At 43.1% G+C, this 19,988-nt stretch overlaps 1 protein-coding gene across 1 annotated transcript in view; it reads right to left on the minus strand.

Moving 5' to 3' along the window:
- LOC126162009 (nephrin) overlaps positions 1-19,988 on the minus strand; it is a 189,326-nt gene that overhangs the window by 56,471 nt on the left and 112,867 nt on the right. Inside the window, exon 3 of the mRNA XM_049918231.1 lies at positions 8,054-8,206. Within this exon, the coding sequence (XP_049774188.1) occupies positions 8,054-8,206 (153 nt within the window). The remainder of the gene's footprint in view (positions 1-8,053; positions 8,207-19,988) is intronic.

The following is a 19,988-nucleotide window of genomic DNA, read 5'->3' on the forward strand; positions in this document are numbered from 1 at the left end:
TCTATTGAATGACAAAAACAAATATATATCTTGCACCAGGCAGACCGGACAAAGGAAAAATTGATGCAGTCAGGAACTTCGCAGTAACCACTAATTTTATTTAGTCAGAACTGGGATGGAGTCAGAAATGGTCCCAGCCGTCGTTCTGCATAATGCGCTGCATAACAGGCATCCTTGACCAAATTCGTAAAGCGTAGCGAAGAAAACTGGTGATGCACAAATGACTGGATCTTAAGAATACTGTACCGCTGATAAACCTGGAGTGAGAGAGAGGCATCGGAAATTATGTTGTCTGAAAAATGCTTTCTACTGTCGAAAAAACCTTTACAGAGAGGTTGAATCGCACTAGTAGTTGCAGACGGAATCCACATTACATCTACATATCTTTCGCCGTCCTCCACAAGAGCAGAGGCGTCGTTATGTCCAGACCATGAATCCAATAAAAGCCAATGAATTACGTATCTTCTGCAGCTGGTAGGAATACGTTTCGATCGAAAAGTTGAAAATTATTCTTCCCTGAATGAAATTTTCACTCTGCAGCGGAGTGTGCGCTGATATGAAACTTCCTGGCAGATTAAAACTGTGTGCCGGACCGAGACTCGAACTCGGGACCTTTGCCTTTCTGGAAACATCCCCCAGGCTGTGGCTAAGCCATGTCTCCGCTTACCCTTTCTTTCAGGAGTGCTAGTTCTGCAAGGTTCGCAGGAGAGCTTTTGTAAAGTTTGGAAGGAAGGAGACGAGATACTGGCAGAAATAAAGCTGTGAGGACGGGGCGTGAGTCGTGCTTGGTTGGCTCAGTTGGTAGAGCACTTGCCCGCGAAAGACAAAGGTCCCGAGTTCGAGTCTCGGTCCGGCACACAGTTTTAATCTGCCAGGAAGTTTCATTATTCTTTCCTATTTTTTTCAGATTTTGATACGTCGATTACAAGATTTTTGCAACTAACAGTCCATTTTTGCTTTCGGTCCTAATCTGCCTTGCGGTTTTTGAAGACAGATACACAGCTTCGGAAACAGTAAACCACTCGTACTAATCACTGGCATTATCATATATGAATGTTTCATTGCATTCATTGATTGGGAAACCTACATCGTCTTTCTCTCACTCCGAAATGATTAAGTGCGATGTGCACGCAGTTCTTTCACAGAACCTGACTGATCAGCGTTATAAACAGCAGTTGCGGGGATAACAGCAAGTTTCGTCTTTATGTCGGCTACGAATTTCTCTATAGCATTGTCTATCACTAGCAGCTGCTCTACACGTTTACGTGACGTAAACTTTGTAATTTTGCGACTTCCTATTCAGTACGATTTCTTGAACCTGCGTAGCCAGGTCGACGAAGCCTGGAAATTGGCGATGTTCATATCAGATGCAATTCGGAGGGCCCAGTCTCGTGGATCTCCATCGGTAATGGTGCACAGACTCTCACGAGCAGTTTTAAATCTTTCTAACAGTTTTTGATTCGGATGGTTTCGGGTTTGCGTTTGGCGCATTTTTATAGTTCACGCTCCAATATTACGAAACGAAAACACCTTTGCACACTGCATAACTTCATGCGTTTTTTCCCCCCTTCGTTTAAGCAATATTTCACTGCCTTTTCTTTGTCGCTGAAAGCTGTTGCAGTATGTGTTTTTTTATGGTTTGAAGGTATTCTTCTTCAGAACTGTTACTGGCACAACTGACGTCGTCCGAACCACACTTCGTGGAATCGTCACAGTTATTTCCTATTTCTTCTAACGTAACGACAACTTCAAACGATATGTCGATATCATTCGAATGAATGTCAAGGAAATCAACCAACAAATGACACATATGTACGTGGTCAGGAGAAGTAGGTGATTTCGGCTGGAAGCCACGTTCTTCATATTTTATCTTTGCTAAATTGAGAACGTTAATTGGATTCCACATTACTGTAAAACTGGAAGAAAAAAAAGATACTATTAGCAGGCATGCCTTGCTAAAGCGCGCGCGCATGTGTGTGTATGTGTGTGTGTGTGTGTCCAGTTGCATGCGCAGTTGTTACAGCGCCAGTAGGGGTGTACATTTCTTCCGCCGCATGGCACGCTACGAATTTGGCAATTTTCGGCTATTTTTTTAATACTTTAAGTGCCTCTTAACAGCTATAATTCTGACAGTGCATTGCTTTCGTTGTCTTCTTCCTGTGTAAAAGATTTCAGGGTTGGTTTCGACATGTCTTATTGAACCATTCCCTTGTAAGAATGTGTACCAAATTTTTCCACTGGATGAACCCCTCTTTTATCTTACGATATTACATCCTCCGCGGGCAGGGAATCTACAAGCATGAAACTTACACTCAGATGAGCCAAAACATTATGACCAGTGCCCATCGCAAGACTGAATGCCACCTAGTGGCGTTGCAGGCACGTGGCTCGGTAAGAAAAGTACACTTCTTGACAAATGCTACAGAACAGAAACGTTGTTGGACAGGAATAATCACAGGCAATGATGGACGACATGAAACACAGTACATACGTAATAGAAATGGAGTGGCGTATTTATAACGAAAAATAGTACAGATTTACCACATGGGAACGCAGGGTAGCAGACATAAATAACGTTCATGTGTGACACAGGTCGGACTCGCAACATAAAGGCCGATATCGGACTCTCAGTCAAAAATATGCCCTCCTCTGATACTAATGCTTATTTTGCACCCTGTTATTCGAGGTGCTGCCAAACTCTTGAGGAGCTCTTGGGGGATATCGCCCCACTCCCGCCTCAAGACGGTTTCCAGTTCCTGCACGGTTTGGGGAGGTGGTGTTCATTAGTAAGCATGTGTGCCGAGAGAATGTCAGGCATGTTGTATAGGGTTAGGTCCGGGGGAGACGGGGTGGTATTCAGGCCGTTCCATATCTTGAATTTCTAGTGTGTCCGACATCTCAACGGTCCTGTGTGAGCCGGCATTGTCGTCCATAAACAGAAACTCGGGACCTGTCACACCCCTAAACAGACGGCGATGATCCAGAATAATATCTGTGCAATACCATTGTACTGTAACGGTATCTCGCGCGAAGATATGCCCACACAATAACGCCTAGGTCAAACCGATGAAATCCGTGGACATTCTGTGGTGTGTAACGTATTCCCCCCCCCCCCCCCTCCGCTCCGTCTCTCTCCACACTAACTGGTGGCAGGTCACTTGCCACGGTAAGGCAGAATTCGTCGGAGAACATCACTCTGGACCAGTGTTGCTCACCCCATCCACGTGCTATCTATACCAACGAATTCTTTCTCGATGACGGCGTGGTTGAAGTGGGATGCATTTAACAGGCTTCCGAGCATACATACCAGTCTGATTTAATCGCCACGGCAAAGTTCTGGCAGCGAGACGCATAACAGCAGAGGTTGTAAGGTTTGCACCGATCTGCCTAGGAGTGAATATCAATTTCTTTTCTCCATTAGGGCTACGTATCGTCGATCCTCCTGCGGCGGTGTGTTCCATATGTTCTATCTTCGGCCACTGGCATGCTTTCCCCATAGCATTTCCACTTTAAGAGGTTTTTTTTTCCAGTGTGACACTTTTGGGCACATCCATTACTGTGACCACAGTACTGACACTTTAACCGCTTCAGAGCCGTCCAGCTGCTCGTCCACGATCGTAAGCACTAATCCGGTGTCTTGGAGACATGTTGCAGAACCATACGGAATGTAGCACTAATCGTCTCCACAACAACTTTCATCAAGCACTGTACTGCGTGCCCTGCCTTGCATAGCCTTCGCTGCAGTTAGCAAGTCCCGCCCTCTACATTTTCTTTTACTATTATTGGCTGCTTGTTCCACAGCAATTGTCGACTTTACCATAGCAACTGTTCCTTAGGAGTTGCGAAGAGAGCAGAGAAGAATGGGTAGTCACTTCGGCGACAATACGGGCCGCGAATGGGTAAATACGTTGAAATCAGCGCCTTTGTCGAAGGGCAGATTGTTATTGTCCGGCGCCTGGCGACGAGCAGCTCAGAAACTGAGAAGCTGGACGATTGTTCGTGTGTACCTACGGGAAGTGGTCGAAGTACGGTGGAGTCCCGAGTAGGTGACAAGGTGTTCGACACCAGGTCGATAGTCGTGCCCGGACACGCCGTCTGTGCGAACGACTGCTCGGCTCGATACGTGCAGCTCGCGGCGGACAGTATTATGCTACGGGGGACGTTCACCTCGGCTTCCGCGAGACCTGTGGAAGTAACCGAAGGCACTACGACAGCTAAGGACTACGTGAAGGTCACTGCGGATCACCCGTATTCCTTCATGCTTGATGCCTCCCCCGGCGACAATGGCATATTTCAGCATGGTAGCTCTCCGAGTTACATTCCGAACATCTTACTACAGTGATTCGTGGAGCATAACACCAAATTCACCTGATATGAACACCACGCATGCTATTGGGCGCCAGCTCCGCAAACCACCGCCCTGTAATTTCCGGGATCTGTGTCTCCTGTGCTTAGACATCTTGTGCCATATACGTCCGGTAAGCCACCGAGGACTTGTCAAAACCATGACGCGCACTATCGCATCCTATTGCGTTCCCGCTGCTGATCAACACGTTTTAAGCTGACAATCATAAAGTTTTGGCTCATCAGCGCACATTACTGCGTTAAGCAGCTGTCTATCACAGAGAAAGAAACGCATTATCACGGAAGACCTTTTAAACGGTGCTGATGTGCAGCGGTTTGTGCACCAGCACATACTAAGGCAAACTGTAGCTCATGATAGACGGAGGGGGCGTCCAGTTTGCAGCCTTGACATACGCGCGCAGGACATTGTGCAATAAATCTCTTTGTACATTGAAGCAAGGCAGTAATCCCTCTAGCCAATTACCAATAGTAGTTCATCACTCTAGAGGTAGATTAAACGTACTCGTCCTTTGATGCATAGGACGGACGACCATGTGCAAACATGACGCGAAGCTACTATGATCGCTAAGTTCTTACAATGAATACGCATTTCAGGTTAAATGACCGAAACGGGATGTCAGTTACTAACTGTTGTTTCCTTGCTTACAGCTTCTCTACACAGTTTATATTCAGACAGTATTATTACAGAAATACATCTACTGCAGAAACAGTCTCTGTCATTCTAATTTTAGACCTTTAGTGCTGGGCGGTGTTTACCAAAATAAAAACCATCGACTCACTGGCAAACATTATTAGATCTACTCGTGTATTGTTAATGCCTACAAGAATAGCTTGCCAAACAGAGTATGAACTAGACCCGAAACTAATGCCCACAACTGATTACCATAGTCCTGGTCCATATGCAAACGTTTCGCGTCCCTATAGTGACTTTCCACATTTTGCCTCGTGTGCGGTTCGTTACAATAGACAGCCACAAATACGAGGTGCATTCAAGTTCTAAGGCCTCCGATTTTTTTTTTCTCCGGACTGGAAAGAGATAGAAACATGCGCATTGTTTTAAAATGAGGCCGCGTTCATTGTCAATACGTCCCAGAGATGGCAGCACCGTACGGCAGATGGAATTTTACCGCCAGCGGCGAGAATGAGAACTGTTTTAAATACTTAAAATGGCGACGTTTTCCTTACTTTCACAGCGTGCAATCATTCGTTTTCTGAATTTGCGTGGTGTGAAACCAATTGAAATTCATAGACAGTTGAAGCAGACATGTGCTGATGGAGTTATGTGCCGAAAGTGCGTTCGTGGGTGCGACAGTTTAATGAAGGCAGAACATCGTGTGACAACAAACTGAAACAACCTCGGGCTCGCACAAACCGGTCTGACGACATGATCGAGAAAGTGGAGAGAATTGTTTTGGGGAATCGCCGAATGACTGTTGAACAGATCGCCTCCAGAGTTGGCATTTCTGTGGGTTCTGTCCACACAATCCTGCACGACGACCTGAAAATGCGAAAAGTGTCATCCAGGTGGGTGCCACGAATGCTGACGGACGACCACATGGCTGCCCGAGTGGCATGTTGCCAAGCAATGTTGACGCGCAACGACAGCATGAATGGGACTTTCTTTTCGACGGTTGTGACAATGGATGAGACGTGGATGCCATTTTTCAATCCAGAAACAAAGCGCCAGTCAGCTCAATGGAAGCACACAGATTCACCGCCACCAAAAAAATATCGGGTAACCGCCAGTGCTGAAAAAATGATGGTGTCCATGTTCTGGGACAGCGAGGGCGTAATCCTTACCCATTGCGTTCCAAAGGGCACTACGGTAACAGGTGCATCCTACGAAAATGTTTTGAAGAACAAATTCCTTCCTGCACTGCAACAAAAACGTCCGGGAAGGGCTGCGCATGTGCTGTTTCACCAAGACAACGCACCCGCACATCGAGCTAACGTTACCCAACAGTTTCTTCGTGATAACAACTTTGAAGTGATTCCTCATGCTCCCTACTCACCTGACCTGGCTCCTAGTGACTTTTGGCTTTTTCCAACAATGAAAGACACTCTCCGTGGCCGCACATTCACCAGCCGTGCTGCTATTGCCTCAGCGATTTTCCAGTGGTCAAAACAGACTCCTAAAGAAGCCTTCGCCGCTGCCATGGAATCATGGCGTCAGCGTTGCGAAAAATTTGTACGTCTGCAGGGCGATTACGTCGAGACGTAACGCCAGTTTCATCGATTTCGGGTGAGTAGTTAATTAGAAAAAAAATCGGAGGTTTTAGAACTTGAATGCACCTCGTAGTGGACTCAAGTGGAACTTTTTACTATGTTTCGTGAAGAATCTGAAACAATTGCTGTGTTAAAGTGATACTAAAGTTGAATGACTTTATGGGAGAGAGCTGTACCTGCTAGAAGTGTACCTAGGGAACACACGATGTTCCATGGTGGCTGTTTCAGTCTAGAGTCTGGTTTTAGGAATACGCACTAGAAACTGCCATAAGCTGTTTCCTGCATTTCTGTTGTTCCTGTTGTTGTGAGATAAATAGATGTTGTATAATATACTACAACTATTTAGTGGATATTGTTAATTCTTCAGTTGGAGAGTTTTATGGTGAAAAATTTTTAAAACTAGTTATATATTGTGTGGTCAGGCCATACTTCACCGTTCGTTCACCATCTTGTACCTCGACAAGGAGAAAGGTCTGCTACCATGGAACGTGTGATATTTGCAGATGAACTAAGTTTCTCTAATATGTTAATAATTTTCCTAACACACAGTTCCATTTACAGAATGGAAATTTGTGTTAGGTACCAATTGCTTCTGTTTAAAAATCCTGCTAAATTGTAACTCATTTTTGATAATACTTCTTGTTAATCTAATTTCACTTACGGATGATTAGTGTGTAGTAGAGTACCACTGATTAAATGCAGTATTGAGAAGATATTCTCGACTGGAACACTTAAAATTTGAATAGGGTATTCGTTCCAAGGAACATGACAATGTTGTAACTTGGAACAGTTCCAGGTTAATTTTTGTAGTTGCGGGAAAAGATCTTGTTTTGTCCGAACAGCAGATTTGTTTATCCTTAATTCCATTGATGCCGTCCGGAGTGGCCATGCGGTTCTAGGCGCTACAGTCTGGAGCCGAGCGACCGCTACGGTCGCAGGTTCGAATCCTGCCTCGGGCATGGATATGTGTGATGTCCTTAGGTTAGTTAGGTTTAATTAGTTCTAAGTTCTAGGGGGCTGATGACCTCAGAAGTTAAGTCGCATAGTGCTCAGAGCCATTTGAACCCTTTTTTTCCATTGATCTTTATTCCTCTTCTTTATGTGAGAATTAATTCTTCAGATGAGTGCGAAACGTGCGATATTCCTGTTTCGGCCCGTATAAACTTTCCCTGTCTTCGGAAGCAAGGTGGCGGAAGTATTATCAGACCACATTATTTTTTTTTGGTCAACATGCACCCATGTCTGCGTTCCATGTATCACCTTCATCGCTGTGGTGTCCCCAGCGACGATGTGTTTGGACACCATTGTTATATATCAGACATTGTACTGGTTACGCTCATTGAGTCACGTTCCACTTCTGCCTCATTTCATGCTGTGAACTCGCCTGGAAACTTCCTGCTTCAGCAGCAGACGCATTCAAATATTTAGACGAGTAGGACAAAGGAGCGTGCACTGTACTCACCCAGTTTGAGCTCGACGTTTCCCCGGTACCATATTATCTTAGCGGCCGGTTTAGAGTTCTTCACCTGACACACCAGCTCGAATTCCTCGTTTTCTTTTATCTCTATCTTCGAATTTGGTGGGTGGTCGACGATTTCTATGGAAGACGGAGGAGCTGAAACAGAAATTAGTTAAACAATAAGGAATAAGGGTGCGTTTTCACACGACAACTAATGCAAAGACAAAGTGAGACACTTTTATATTAATAAAATCGTTAAATGCAAAATATGAGGGATACGATATGAGAGAATATACAGGAAGAAATACAATTTAATCTACATATCTTAACATCAGGATTGATGGTCACGAAGTCAATGAAGTTAAGGAATTCTCCTACCTAGGCAGTCAAATAGCCAATGACGGACGGAGCAAGGAGGACATCAAAAGCAGACTCGCTATGGCAAAAAAGGCATTTCTGGCCAAGAGAAGTCTACTAATATCAAATACCGGCCTTAATTTGAGGAAGAAATTTCTGAGGATGTACGTCTGGAGTACAGCATTGTATGGTAGTGAAACATGGACTGTGGGAAAACCGGAACAGAAGAGAATCGAAGCATTTGAGATGTAGTGCTATAGACGAATGTTGAAAATTAGGTGGACTGATAAGGAATGAGGAGGTTCTACGCAGAATCGGAGAGGAAAGGAATATGTGGAAAAGACTGATAAGGAGAAGGGACAGGATGATAGGACATCTGCTAAGACATGAGGGAATGACTTCCATGGTACTAGAGGGAGCTGTAGAGGGCAAAAACTGTAGAGGAAGACAGAGATTGAAATACGTCAAGCAAATAATTGAGGACGTAGGTTGCAAGTGCTACTCTGAGATGAAGAGGTTAGCACAGGAAAGGAATTCGTGGCGGGCCGCATCAAACCAGTCAGTAGACTGATGACAAAAAAAGCGCGTATAAAGGACCTGTCGATTCGGTTTACGAATTTAACGACTACACAAGGAAAATGTTTGGCTAAACTACTACAACTTTCTCAACAATCCTATTATTTATGAGCATCGGAAAAAAGAATCCTTTCTTCTCGCTGTAGCCGGATAACGGATCGTCTGAGGAAAAAAGTACAGCTTTTGTTAAATATTCCACTGCAATGAAACACATCAGGTCACTCAAACTTGGAGCTAGATATGGTAAAAGTTAGATTAAGTAGTGTGTAAGCTTAGGGACCAATGACCTCAGCAGCTTGGTCCCATAAGACCTTACCACAAATTTTCAATAAAGAACCTTTCCTCCCTTCAACTCGAATAGCGACATACGATCTTACAGAGGGTACAAAAATACTTGTGAAATCTACTTCTAAGAGCTTCGGACAAATATACTTTGAGCTGTATTCTATATGAACTCCGCATGAATATTGTCAAGTCCTTATGTGCAGCATTATACATTGTAAGTCAAGGAAAACCTATCACTTCAATGTTTGCTTTCCATCGTTTTCCATGTTGCTGCCACTTGCCATGATATATAGCAACATATATCTACCACGTTACATAAAATACCTGAACTCATACGTCAAAGCAATTGTCGTGCAGTTGAGATATTACGCACAACTGTTGAATCGTTCATAGAGGTATCTGAACGATTCAACAGTTGTGCATAACATCGACTGGCTCCATCAGAGACTATAGAGGATTAAATCCACCCAGGAATCTTTCTTATGAAACCACTCACAAGAGGTGTGTGAGAAAAGTAATGATAGTGATTTTTTATCTACCAAAGTTCTTACTTTTTCAAACAACGATACTCCCCTCTTCAGAGTCGTTCCCAGTCTTTGCAGCAGCAGCATGGCCTTTAACACGTCGGTCACCCCCTTTTGTATGTTCTTCAGAGTCCCAAAATGACATCCTTTTAAGACTTTTTTCAATTTCGGGAAAAGAAAAAAGTCGCAAGGACTCCAGATCAGCGAATATGGAGGGCTGTGGAACAACAGGAATGCCTTTTTAGATCGAAAATTCCGCGACGGAAGTGGCCATGTGACCTGGGGCGTTGTCCTCGATGTCCGGTCTCACTCGATTCACCCTCTTCCTGAGCCTTTCAAGGACATCTTCGTAAAGCACTAGGACGGCAGTTTGTCCTGAAGGAACAAATTCTTTACGGACGATACCCCTATTGTCAAAAAAGCAAGTCTGCATTATTGTGGTCTTTGATTTGCTCATTCGAGCTTTTGACGATTCCAGGAGATGTCTCTATGTGCCACTTCTCACTTTGCCGCTTTGCCTTAGGATCGAATTCAAAATCCAGGTTCAGACATGTGATCTCACTATTCTTATAATCACTGTCAATCCTCTCAAGAAGACCAAGGCAAACGTTTCTTCGGTTGTTGTTCTGCTCAGCTGCGAGTTTTTTGCACCATTTTGGCACAAAATTTCTTATGTACAAAACTTCGGTCAAAATGTGGTATACGGTGAAGTGTTTAACAAGTCACCCATCCCCCTTATTTTTAAACGTTGGTCTGATCCGACAAGTGCAAGTATACGTTCCACGTTTTCGTTACTTCTTGAAGTTGAGGGTCACCCTGAGAGGAGTTCATTTTCAATGTGTTCTTGGCCTCCCGAAAATGATTTATGCAAAAGATAAACTTATGCTCTTGTAAAGAACGCTCCCCATAGCCCTGCTCTAACTTCTCAAATATTACACTTGCTGATTCCCCAAGCTTAAGACAAAACTAGATGGCATAAAGCTGCTCTAAATTCCTTTGTTCCACACGCAACAAAAACAACTTAGAAAGCACGTGACGGCTGTGCGGTGCTGAAACTACTAGGACTGCACATCTGGATAGGATGAACACACCAGCTACACAAGCAGAACAACACAGCGTTGCCAGATCATCCACAGGAGTTGTCAATCTCATTATTTTTCTCACACATGTCGTAGACGTCCGGCGATATTTAATTTGGATTACTAAGAAGATCAGGAGAGTAGTTGACATACGTATGATTATTTCTGAAAACCACACCTCAACATTGTTTATGGGTGTTTTCACTGTTATCTTACAAGACCACAGCTTTGTCAGAGTAGATCTACACCAAAAAGCTGACAACATAGCACGAGTGCTGTCTGGGAGGCAATGTTCGTTAGTGTTTAAGTAAAATATTGGAGTAGGTAAGGTAAACTTTTTATAAAAACTTTAAAACGAACCCTTTAGATTAATTCTTTACATAACAACATCTCAAATTTAAACATTTAGCATATATTTTATCGAATCGACAATTTCCTCCACATGAAATTCTGCACCCAGAGATTATAGCCAGCCCGTGACCACGTTTTCACGTTCTTCGTCAGAGTCAAAGCGTTTGCAGCCATGCCAGTTTTTTATGCGCGTGAAGACAAGGAACTCACCTGGAGGCAAGTCTGTGCTGTAGGGCGCATGTTCAGAAGCGTCTCATTTGAACTACGCTACAATTTTTCGGTCAGCGGTGTGGCTTAGTATTGTCATGTAAGAACACGATACCGGTAGTCAGGAGATAGTGTCGCTTATTTGGATTTATTCTTCTCAGTTTAACATCTCACAGTAAGCTTCCGAAATGATTTTCCTTCCATGTTTCACAAATCCACAAACGAGATTCCTCTAGAATCTCAAAATTCTGTGTTCATAACCGTTCGGGCTGACAGAACTTTGAAATACTTTTTTTTTACGTTGGGCGAGGCGGTATGACCCCACATGACTGACTGATGTTTCGCGTGCACCTGATCGTATGGCACCCATGTTTGGTTATAGATCACCAATTCTGTTCAATAGGCCTTCTGCTTCCACATCAAAATTAAAAATATAGCCCATGGAAGCAGTCATCCGTTATGTCTTGTTGATCTCAGAAAGGAGTTTCCCAATTCAAAGAGTACAGCGCTATTAATATCCTTATTGTTTCGTCACGATCTCATGGAAACAACTGCGAGACATCTGCGGAAAGATGTCCGACAGGTGAGATAATGTGAAACGCCGGGTTTCTTGAATTTGTCTGTTTTCTGCACCCATTCATTGGTGAACACAGAGCGACAGTTACTACTGTCATCATCAGTATGGACAAAAAAAGACACCACTGACGCACAACACTGTCATTACGTTCGGTCCGTATACATCACATATTTCGCGGTGAATGTCAACAGTTTTGAAGTTCTTCTGCCACTAAAAACCGTAATACAGAATGAATTTCGTATTTCACCGGACTTTCAATTCCGTTGCACATTTTGAACGGACCTGTTGGTGGACGAAAAATACTGTAGCTTTCTAGCCATCGGAACTCCAAGAATACTGACCTATTGTTTGATTCAGTTCAGCGAATGTTTCGTATCCAGGGAGACCTCGCACATAGCTCTATCTGCTGCTATGTCCGAGGTGGTTAAAGATGCAAGTCATCGGTGTTGCACTTGAAACGCTCTCGGCGCTTAATACGTCATTTTAGTCATTTTCTCATGACAGGAAGTGTAAAGACTGCAGTCAGCTCATCTCAGACCATAATATAGAAATATCTGTGCTCCTTGTTACAATCCTGTTAGATGTTTGGAGGTCCCCAATTCTCTCGATCCACTGTTGTTCATAACTGATGATATCTGGTTGTGATTCATGGAGCTCAGAAGCTGCTGCTGCTGCCGATAGAATTAATTAACTGTCTTTTAGAGACATTTTCTCCAAATTGCTGCCCTACAACTACCATCACGTAAAGAGTGAGAACATAGTTTTCCGTTATGCCCCACCTCCAGCTGGACAGCTGCAGTACGGATTTTTAATACATGTATAGTGTGACGTATACTGCTCAATATACTCGTAAATTAACTTCATTTGAATGAGATTCTTGTGAGCATGTGACTGCGCCGTGGTATTATTAAGGGTTTTATTAAAGAATGAGGAGGAATATAAACGTGCACATGGACATGATCCTTCCCCTGCTTGATTTTTACTGTCCATTTTAATATGCTGATAGGCAACTGCTGTCTGTGTCGTCATTACAAGAAAGTCATAGGCAACTGCTGTCTGTGTCGTCATTACAAGAAAGTCTCTAAAGTCTCTAATACACGTGGTATCCCAGTAGGAAAGGTCAGTATTCAGGGATATGACAGAATGTTCAGGGATATGAGAAACGATCTTTCGAAGCAAAAATGTCTAGTACACATGGGCTGTAAAACGCATAACTTAAAAACCATGAGCACTTCTTCATCTTCGATACTGTGAAACAAATTTCGTCTGCTGCTAGCTCTTTGCTTTCCACATTTTGGAAGGTATTGTAAGTAGGCTGTTTAGGTTTTTATGTTGGTAACGTCACGTAGCGCTTTGTATGAATATCACTGGCTGTGCTGTGTGCAGTCTGTGGCTGATTGGCATTGTTGGAATATTTGCTATTGTAGTGTTGGGCAGTTGGATGTGAACAGCACGTAGCGTTGCGCAGTTGCAGGTGAGCCGCCAGCAGTGGGTTATGTGGTGAGAGAGATAGCAGAATTTTGAGAGCGGACGATCTGGACGTGTGTCCACCAGAAAGAGTAAATTTGTAATATTGGATATCATGTACTGATTATATATATATATATATATATATATATATATATATATATATATATATGATGACTTTTGAACATTATTAACGTAAATACATTGTTTGTTCTCTATAAAAATCTTTCATTGGCTAACTATGCCTATCAGTAGTTAGAATTTTTTATTCAGCTGGCAGTATTGGCGCACGCTGTATTGCAGTAGTTTGAGTAACGAAGATTTTTGTGAGGTAAGTGATTCATGAAAGGTATAGGTTATTGTTAGTCGGGGACATTCTTTTGTACAGATTATTGAAAGCCAGACTGCGTTGCGCTAAAGATATTGTGTGTCAGTTTAGTGATGATCAGAATAAGTAATGAGAGAAATGTCTGAGTACGTTCAGTTTTGCTCAGCTGTTTGAAAATCAAATAACGTAAGAGGTTTATCAGCACAGTAATTCATAAATTTTTCGAAGGGGACGTTTCAGTATGGACAAAAAAAGTCATTCCTAAATAGTGTTTGTTCTAAGATTCTTTCCAACAACTCAGTGCAGTACGGCTCGGGACTTCCCGAGAGCCCCCACCCAGCTGGAAACGTTCGCGTGCCGTCCCGTCGCAGTCCAGAGAGGTGCATATTCACGGCAAGTTAGTTATAAGCAGCGGCAACGCACGGGCTGCCGCCACCGTTCCGCTGGCGGGGCTGCCCCGACACATTCCGCGCGTCGCAGCTATGTGCAGAATGTCATTTGACGACGGCTGCTCACAATCACAGCAAATAATTGAATTCTAGGGCTCGCCACCCGCAATTAATTTTACACGGCTCCGGTGACGTCGGAAAGCCACATAAATAGTTTCACTGCTCGCAATAAATTCGTACGCTTCGTACCACTGAACATTCCAATCTCCTCTTCTTTATTATACAGTTTTATTTATACTGAAAGAATGACGACAAAAGTTAAATGAAAGACTTTTCATTCCACAGATAAATGTGCGTTGACTACCTTTTTTTACTTCCATAATTGTATTTTGATGCTGAGAAACGATCTAGAAACATCTGTAACTACCGACTGTGACGGTTTTTTGTTTTACTGTTACCGTTTGTGGCATGAAAGAAATAGCCATCTGTTTAGCGAATTTTATATTAACTACTTTAGTTGGCATTCGTACTTGTTGCTCACGTAGCTCCACCGGCAAAAGTCTTGCTTCGCACTGACGGTCCCGCTTCGTGGGCAGTAATGCAACAGTTTTCACTTTAGCTATCCCCATATATTCAGACAGCTTTGCTTTATTTCAAGATTTTGCACCAGCGGACTGAGAAATGGATAACGTTATATAGGTAATTGTGCGGCTGGACTGCCTAGATTATATAATTATAATGGCATCCGTCCATCCTTGAGGGATGATGGTGTAATATGCTTGGTTCAGAGTCTGCAGCGTCTGCTAAGGCTAAAAAGTCCCACTCCAGAGTGGCAGTCCCTACTGCAGTTTGTACATGTGTACTTTGAGGGACTTCGAACAGAAGCCGCTCTGTCTCTTCGCTTTGTCCTCTTCCTGATTTGTTCCTGTGTGCGTTCGTCCTCTGAGAGCTTGACGCCGTTGCGCACAGTTACTCGCCACTTGACACGGTCATCTGCAATGTTTTCCCAGCGACTTGGATTGATTCTGGTCTTGGTCAGGTCCCTCTTGCAGACATACTTGAAACGAAGATGCGGTCGTCCCACTGGCCTCACACCCTCCTGAAGTTCTCCGCACAGCAGTTGTTTCGGTATCCGTTCAGGATCCATGCGCCCGACATGTCCCAACCATCTTAGACGTCGATGACTCAGGAGTGCAAAGATGCTGGTTGTGCTTGCACGATGAAAGACTTCGGTGCTGGGCACTCTATCTCTCCAAGGGATCTGAAGGATCTTCCGGAGACAGCGGAAATGGAAGCTGTTGAGTCGAGATTCATGCTTAGAAAGAGTTGTCCATGTCTCACAGCTATAGAGATGGGTGCTTATAACACAATCGTTGTAGACTTTTAATTTAGTTTTTGTGGTAAGCAGTCCGTTGTTCCATACTCTGTTTTTCAATCTAGCCATGACAGATGATGCCTTTGCGATTCTGTTAGTAATTTCAGTGTCCATAGACAAGTTGCTACATATTGTGGATCCCAAGTAGGTAAATTCATCAGCTACCTGGAGAGGATTTCCATCAATGCTGATGGATTTAAGGTTGGTAGTGCTCTGCGCCATGATCCTAGTTTTTTGAAGGCTGATGAGTAGACCAAATATTTCACAGGCATGTGATAATTTGTTGATTATATACTGCAGCTCATCTTCTGTGTTCGCTACTAGAGCTGCATCGTCCGCATATAACAACTCACAGACAACGACTGTATTTACTTTGGTCTTGGCCTTGAGGCGAACAATGTTGAAAAGATTCCCATCAGACCTCGTATGTTGATACACTCCCTCCTCACAGTCCTCAAAGGCAAATGTGAGCAGAGGGGAAAAGAAAATCCCATATAATGTAGGAGCTAACACACACCCCTGTTTCACAACGCTGTTAACAGGGAATGCTTCTGATGTTTTACCGGGTCCTAGATGTATCTGTGTATACTGCATGGAGAACACTCTTATCTACTGCGCCAGTAGCTTACCTGGTAGTTAAATGGAAATCGACTTAAATTTATTTATTTATTTATACGTGTCCTGAAGGTAGCATATTAAGTATGATTTATCATACATAGCATATGACTTAAATTAGAAATATCGAAGGTGTAAATTCAATAGCTTTTGGAAAACGGACTGAAATAGCTACGCGAATAACAACTCACGTCATGTGCATCCCATAATATGTTGTTATTAATCGTAATACTGTTACAGTGCCGATGCGTGCTCCAAATGCTACGAGAGTCACTGAGATCAGTAAGTCATAATGCATTCTGAATATGCCTTACTGCTGTTCACAGTAGCCTTCACTTAATTAGAAGAGTATTTACGTTTGGTTGCACACTTTCCTAAAGCTCGGATCATCGAGAGAAGCTGTTATGCATTGACTTGTGCACTACGCTTTTAATCCAACCCAACCAACTTACCTCAGTAAGAAAATCTACATATTTAAATGTAATTACGTTGAAATCAGGCAGTTCTAAAATGCTTGAACACAACTGAAAATTATTTTAGTAATGAAATTTTCCGCCTGATCTATTATTAAAAGAGTGTATTTATTTAAGATTGCGATTTGGACTGTTGTGCATTTTTCAAGTAACAGCTGTAGCAACAGAAATTTCAAAAACATCACTGCTATTTCAGCAGACATTCTGTGCTCAAAAATTTGCACAAGTCATTTTTTTTTCAAAGTTAGAAAGTGGTATAGCTTTTAATATTAAATTTCGCGCTCACAAATTTTTTAGAAGTCAATGTATCCCTGACAATGAATAGGTCTTTTAACTGTTACTTTAAAACGGGACACTAGCCGAAACTGTGGCCGGCCGGAGTGGCCGTGCGGTTCTAGGCGTTACAGTCTGGAGCCGAGCGACTGCTACGGTCGCAGGTTCGAATCCTGCTTCGGGCATGGATGTGTGTGGTGTCCTTAGGTTAGCTAGGTTTAATTAGTTCTAAGTTCTAGGCGACTGATGACCTCAGAAAATAAGTCGCATAGTGCTCAGAACCATTTGAACCATTTTTTGAACCGAAACTGTGCTCGTGAATAAATACACATCATAATAGTCCAATCGGGTTATAAGAAATGAAAATAGAAATACACACGCTAGTTGTGTACCTCGATGCTCAGCTCTAAAGACCAGCGCTGCCTGTATCATACATCATGACCAAGACCTTTCCCGTAATGGCTTAATTTGTCGCATTATGATTTTTTAATGAAAACATCTTGACTAATTCGCTTGTTTTTATTTGTTCGTATTAGAACCCATGTCACGTAATGCAAAGCATCGTGTCACGCAAAGTAACAAGACACACGATGTCACGTCGTATTACATGACACATGTCATTCAACATGGCATTTGTAATGTCATGCAATATGATACAACGTCTCGGTCGGGCACACAGTTTTAATATGCCAGGAAGTTTCATATCAGCGCACACTCCGCTGCAGAGTGAAAATCTCATTCTGGAAACATCCCCCAGGCTGTGGCTAAGCCATGTCTCCGCAGTATCCTTTCTTTCAGGAGTGCCAGTTCTGCACGGTTCGCAGGAGAGCTTCTGTAAAGTTTGGAAGGTAGGAGACGAGATACTGGCAGAAGTAAAGCTGTGAGGACCGGGCGTGAGTCGTGCTTCGGTAGCTCAGATGGTGGAGCACTTGCCCGCGAAAGGCAAAGGTCCCGAGTTCGAGTCTCGGTCGGACACACAGTTTTAATATGCCAGGAAGTTTCATATCAGCGCACACTCCGCTGCGGAGTGAAAATCTCATTCATAATACAACGTGTCATTAAGGTTTAGGATGCATGCATTCTCACTCTGTGATATTTCCTATTATAGATGCACCCACACTCAAGGATATTTTCTGTTGCAGATGGATCCCATTCTCTAGAAACACATAAATTTGTTTCTATTTGTTTTTACATCCATCCCTGTACAAGCAACAGGAGTTGGGTGTAAGAAAACTCGCTGTGGAACTGGGCTTAACTCGTAAAAAACAGCGAATATGTCAGGACCCTTTCATTTAAATGTATTTGAAGCTGCCAAGTAAGTCGAAAAGCTAGTCCTCTTTTTTTACATCCCTAACTCTGCTCAGGACATATTTTCCTTTTTTGGTGCTACGATAGGAGCATTTTTAATTCTGCTTCCCAGATCTTACTCTTGACATAATTTTGAAATTTTTTTGACTGGGGACATGCCTGATGATCCAGTGTATGTTTTTATTATCTTTCGAACCATGTTGCTTATATTGTGGCAATGGATGAACCATTCACAAAACAACACGACAGCAATTAATTACACGTATTTGTCTACCTTCCTACAAAACTTGTACCGTTTCGCCCAAGTCTGAAACATAGAAGCGGTGCGCCCAAAAAACTCACAAAAACGTGTTTCTTGCACGTAAAATACGAATTCAGCTATATTTTTGAAAGCGAGTTTTCAATTTTATCGCAGGAATGCATTTCTTATTTATTTAATTCACGTTAAACCGTTTCCGCGCGTTCAGTACACGTAAGAACGTATTTACGTGCTACATTTAACTTACGTCGTACCACGACAACGGATGAACATTATTGGATAAGAAACATTTCGCTTTGACTTTATCCATTCATCTACTTACTTGCGAAGTTTCGACCAATTCATAGAAGCTGAAACTATAGAAGCGGCGTGCTTAAAAACTCCCGAGGAAAACATGTCAATTCGAAACGAAGCAAGAATTTTTCAAGCGGTTAAAACTTATCAGACTACGATCCGACACACCGGTGGACCAAATGTGAACCGTTTAGCCTCGTTCCAGTCCGAAGTTTTCTACATGTGACGTTTTGCACGTAAAATTCGAACTGTGCGCGTACAGATGGTGCCATTAGCTCAGCACTCATTTCATCCCAATTAAAATATTTTGCAAAATGAATTAATCGATTCGCACAATTTGTCTGAGCGCCAGCTCCGGTTCGTCGTTCAAACCCTGCTGTATATACTGTAACACAGCTGTAGTAAGACGGACGCCCGAATGGCTATACAAATGGCCGCTGGTCCGAGCTAAACCAAAAACTTTTAATCCCACGTTCCTAGCTCAAACACCCTACCGTTTCAAGCATATTTCAGGCATATTTGTTACAATTTTTTGTTTTTGGAAATTTTTGGTAAGGTCTTATGGGACCAAACTGCTGAGGTCATCGGTCCCTAAGCTTACACACCAATTAATATAACTTATGCTAAGGACGACACACACACACCCATGCCCGAGGGAGGGCTCGAACCTCCGACGGGGCAAGCCACGCGTACCGTGACAAGACGCCGAATACCGTACGGCTAGTCCGCGCGCCATTTGTTACAGCGCATATACATAGAGGATATTCATTTTAACCGATGACATTGAAATATCTCGAAAACTACACACAAGCTATAATTCCATTTTCTTTGCCTCGGATGGGGACATCCAACGATATCACACCGAACCCGCCACACCACCCCGTGCGTGGGTGGCGAGGCCAACTTTGAAATCTTCAATGGAAACACCCGTTTTTATTGCAGATTGCGATTCTACGGTAAAATCTACATTCGTTGTAAAATCTACATTCGTTTTGTCTGGAGGATTTTCTTCGTTTCGCCACAGATGGCGCTGTAATCGGATAAATATAAATGTGTACACAAACGTTAATTTACGACATGCTACTGAACGGCCCTTGAATATCCAATGGGACGTGAGACCCCACCTCCATGCTGCTATGGTAGGACAGGCCAAAATTTGAGAACTTCTAATTGAAAACTCTATTCGCAATGTTGTTTCCCT

The sequence above is a fragment of the Schistocerca cancellata genome, chromosome 2 (assembly GCF_023864275.1).
Source record: "Schistocerca cancellata isolate TAMUIC-IGC-003103 chromosome 2, iqSchCanc2.1, whole genome shotgun sequence".
In the NCBI taxonomy this organism is placed as follows: domain Eukaryota; kingdom Metazoa; phylum Arthropoda; class Insecta; order Orthoptera; family Acrididae; genus Schistocerca; species Schistocerca cancellata.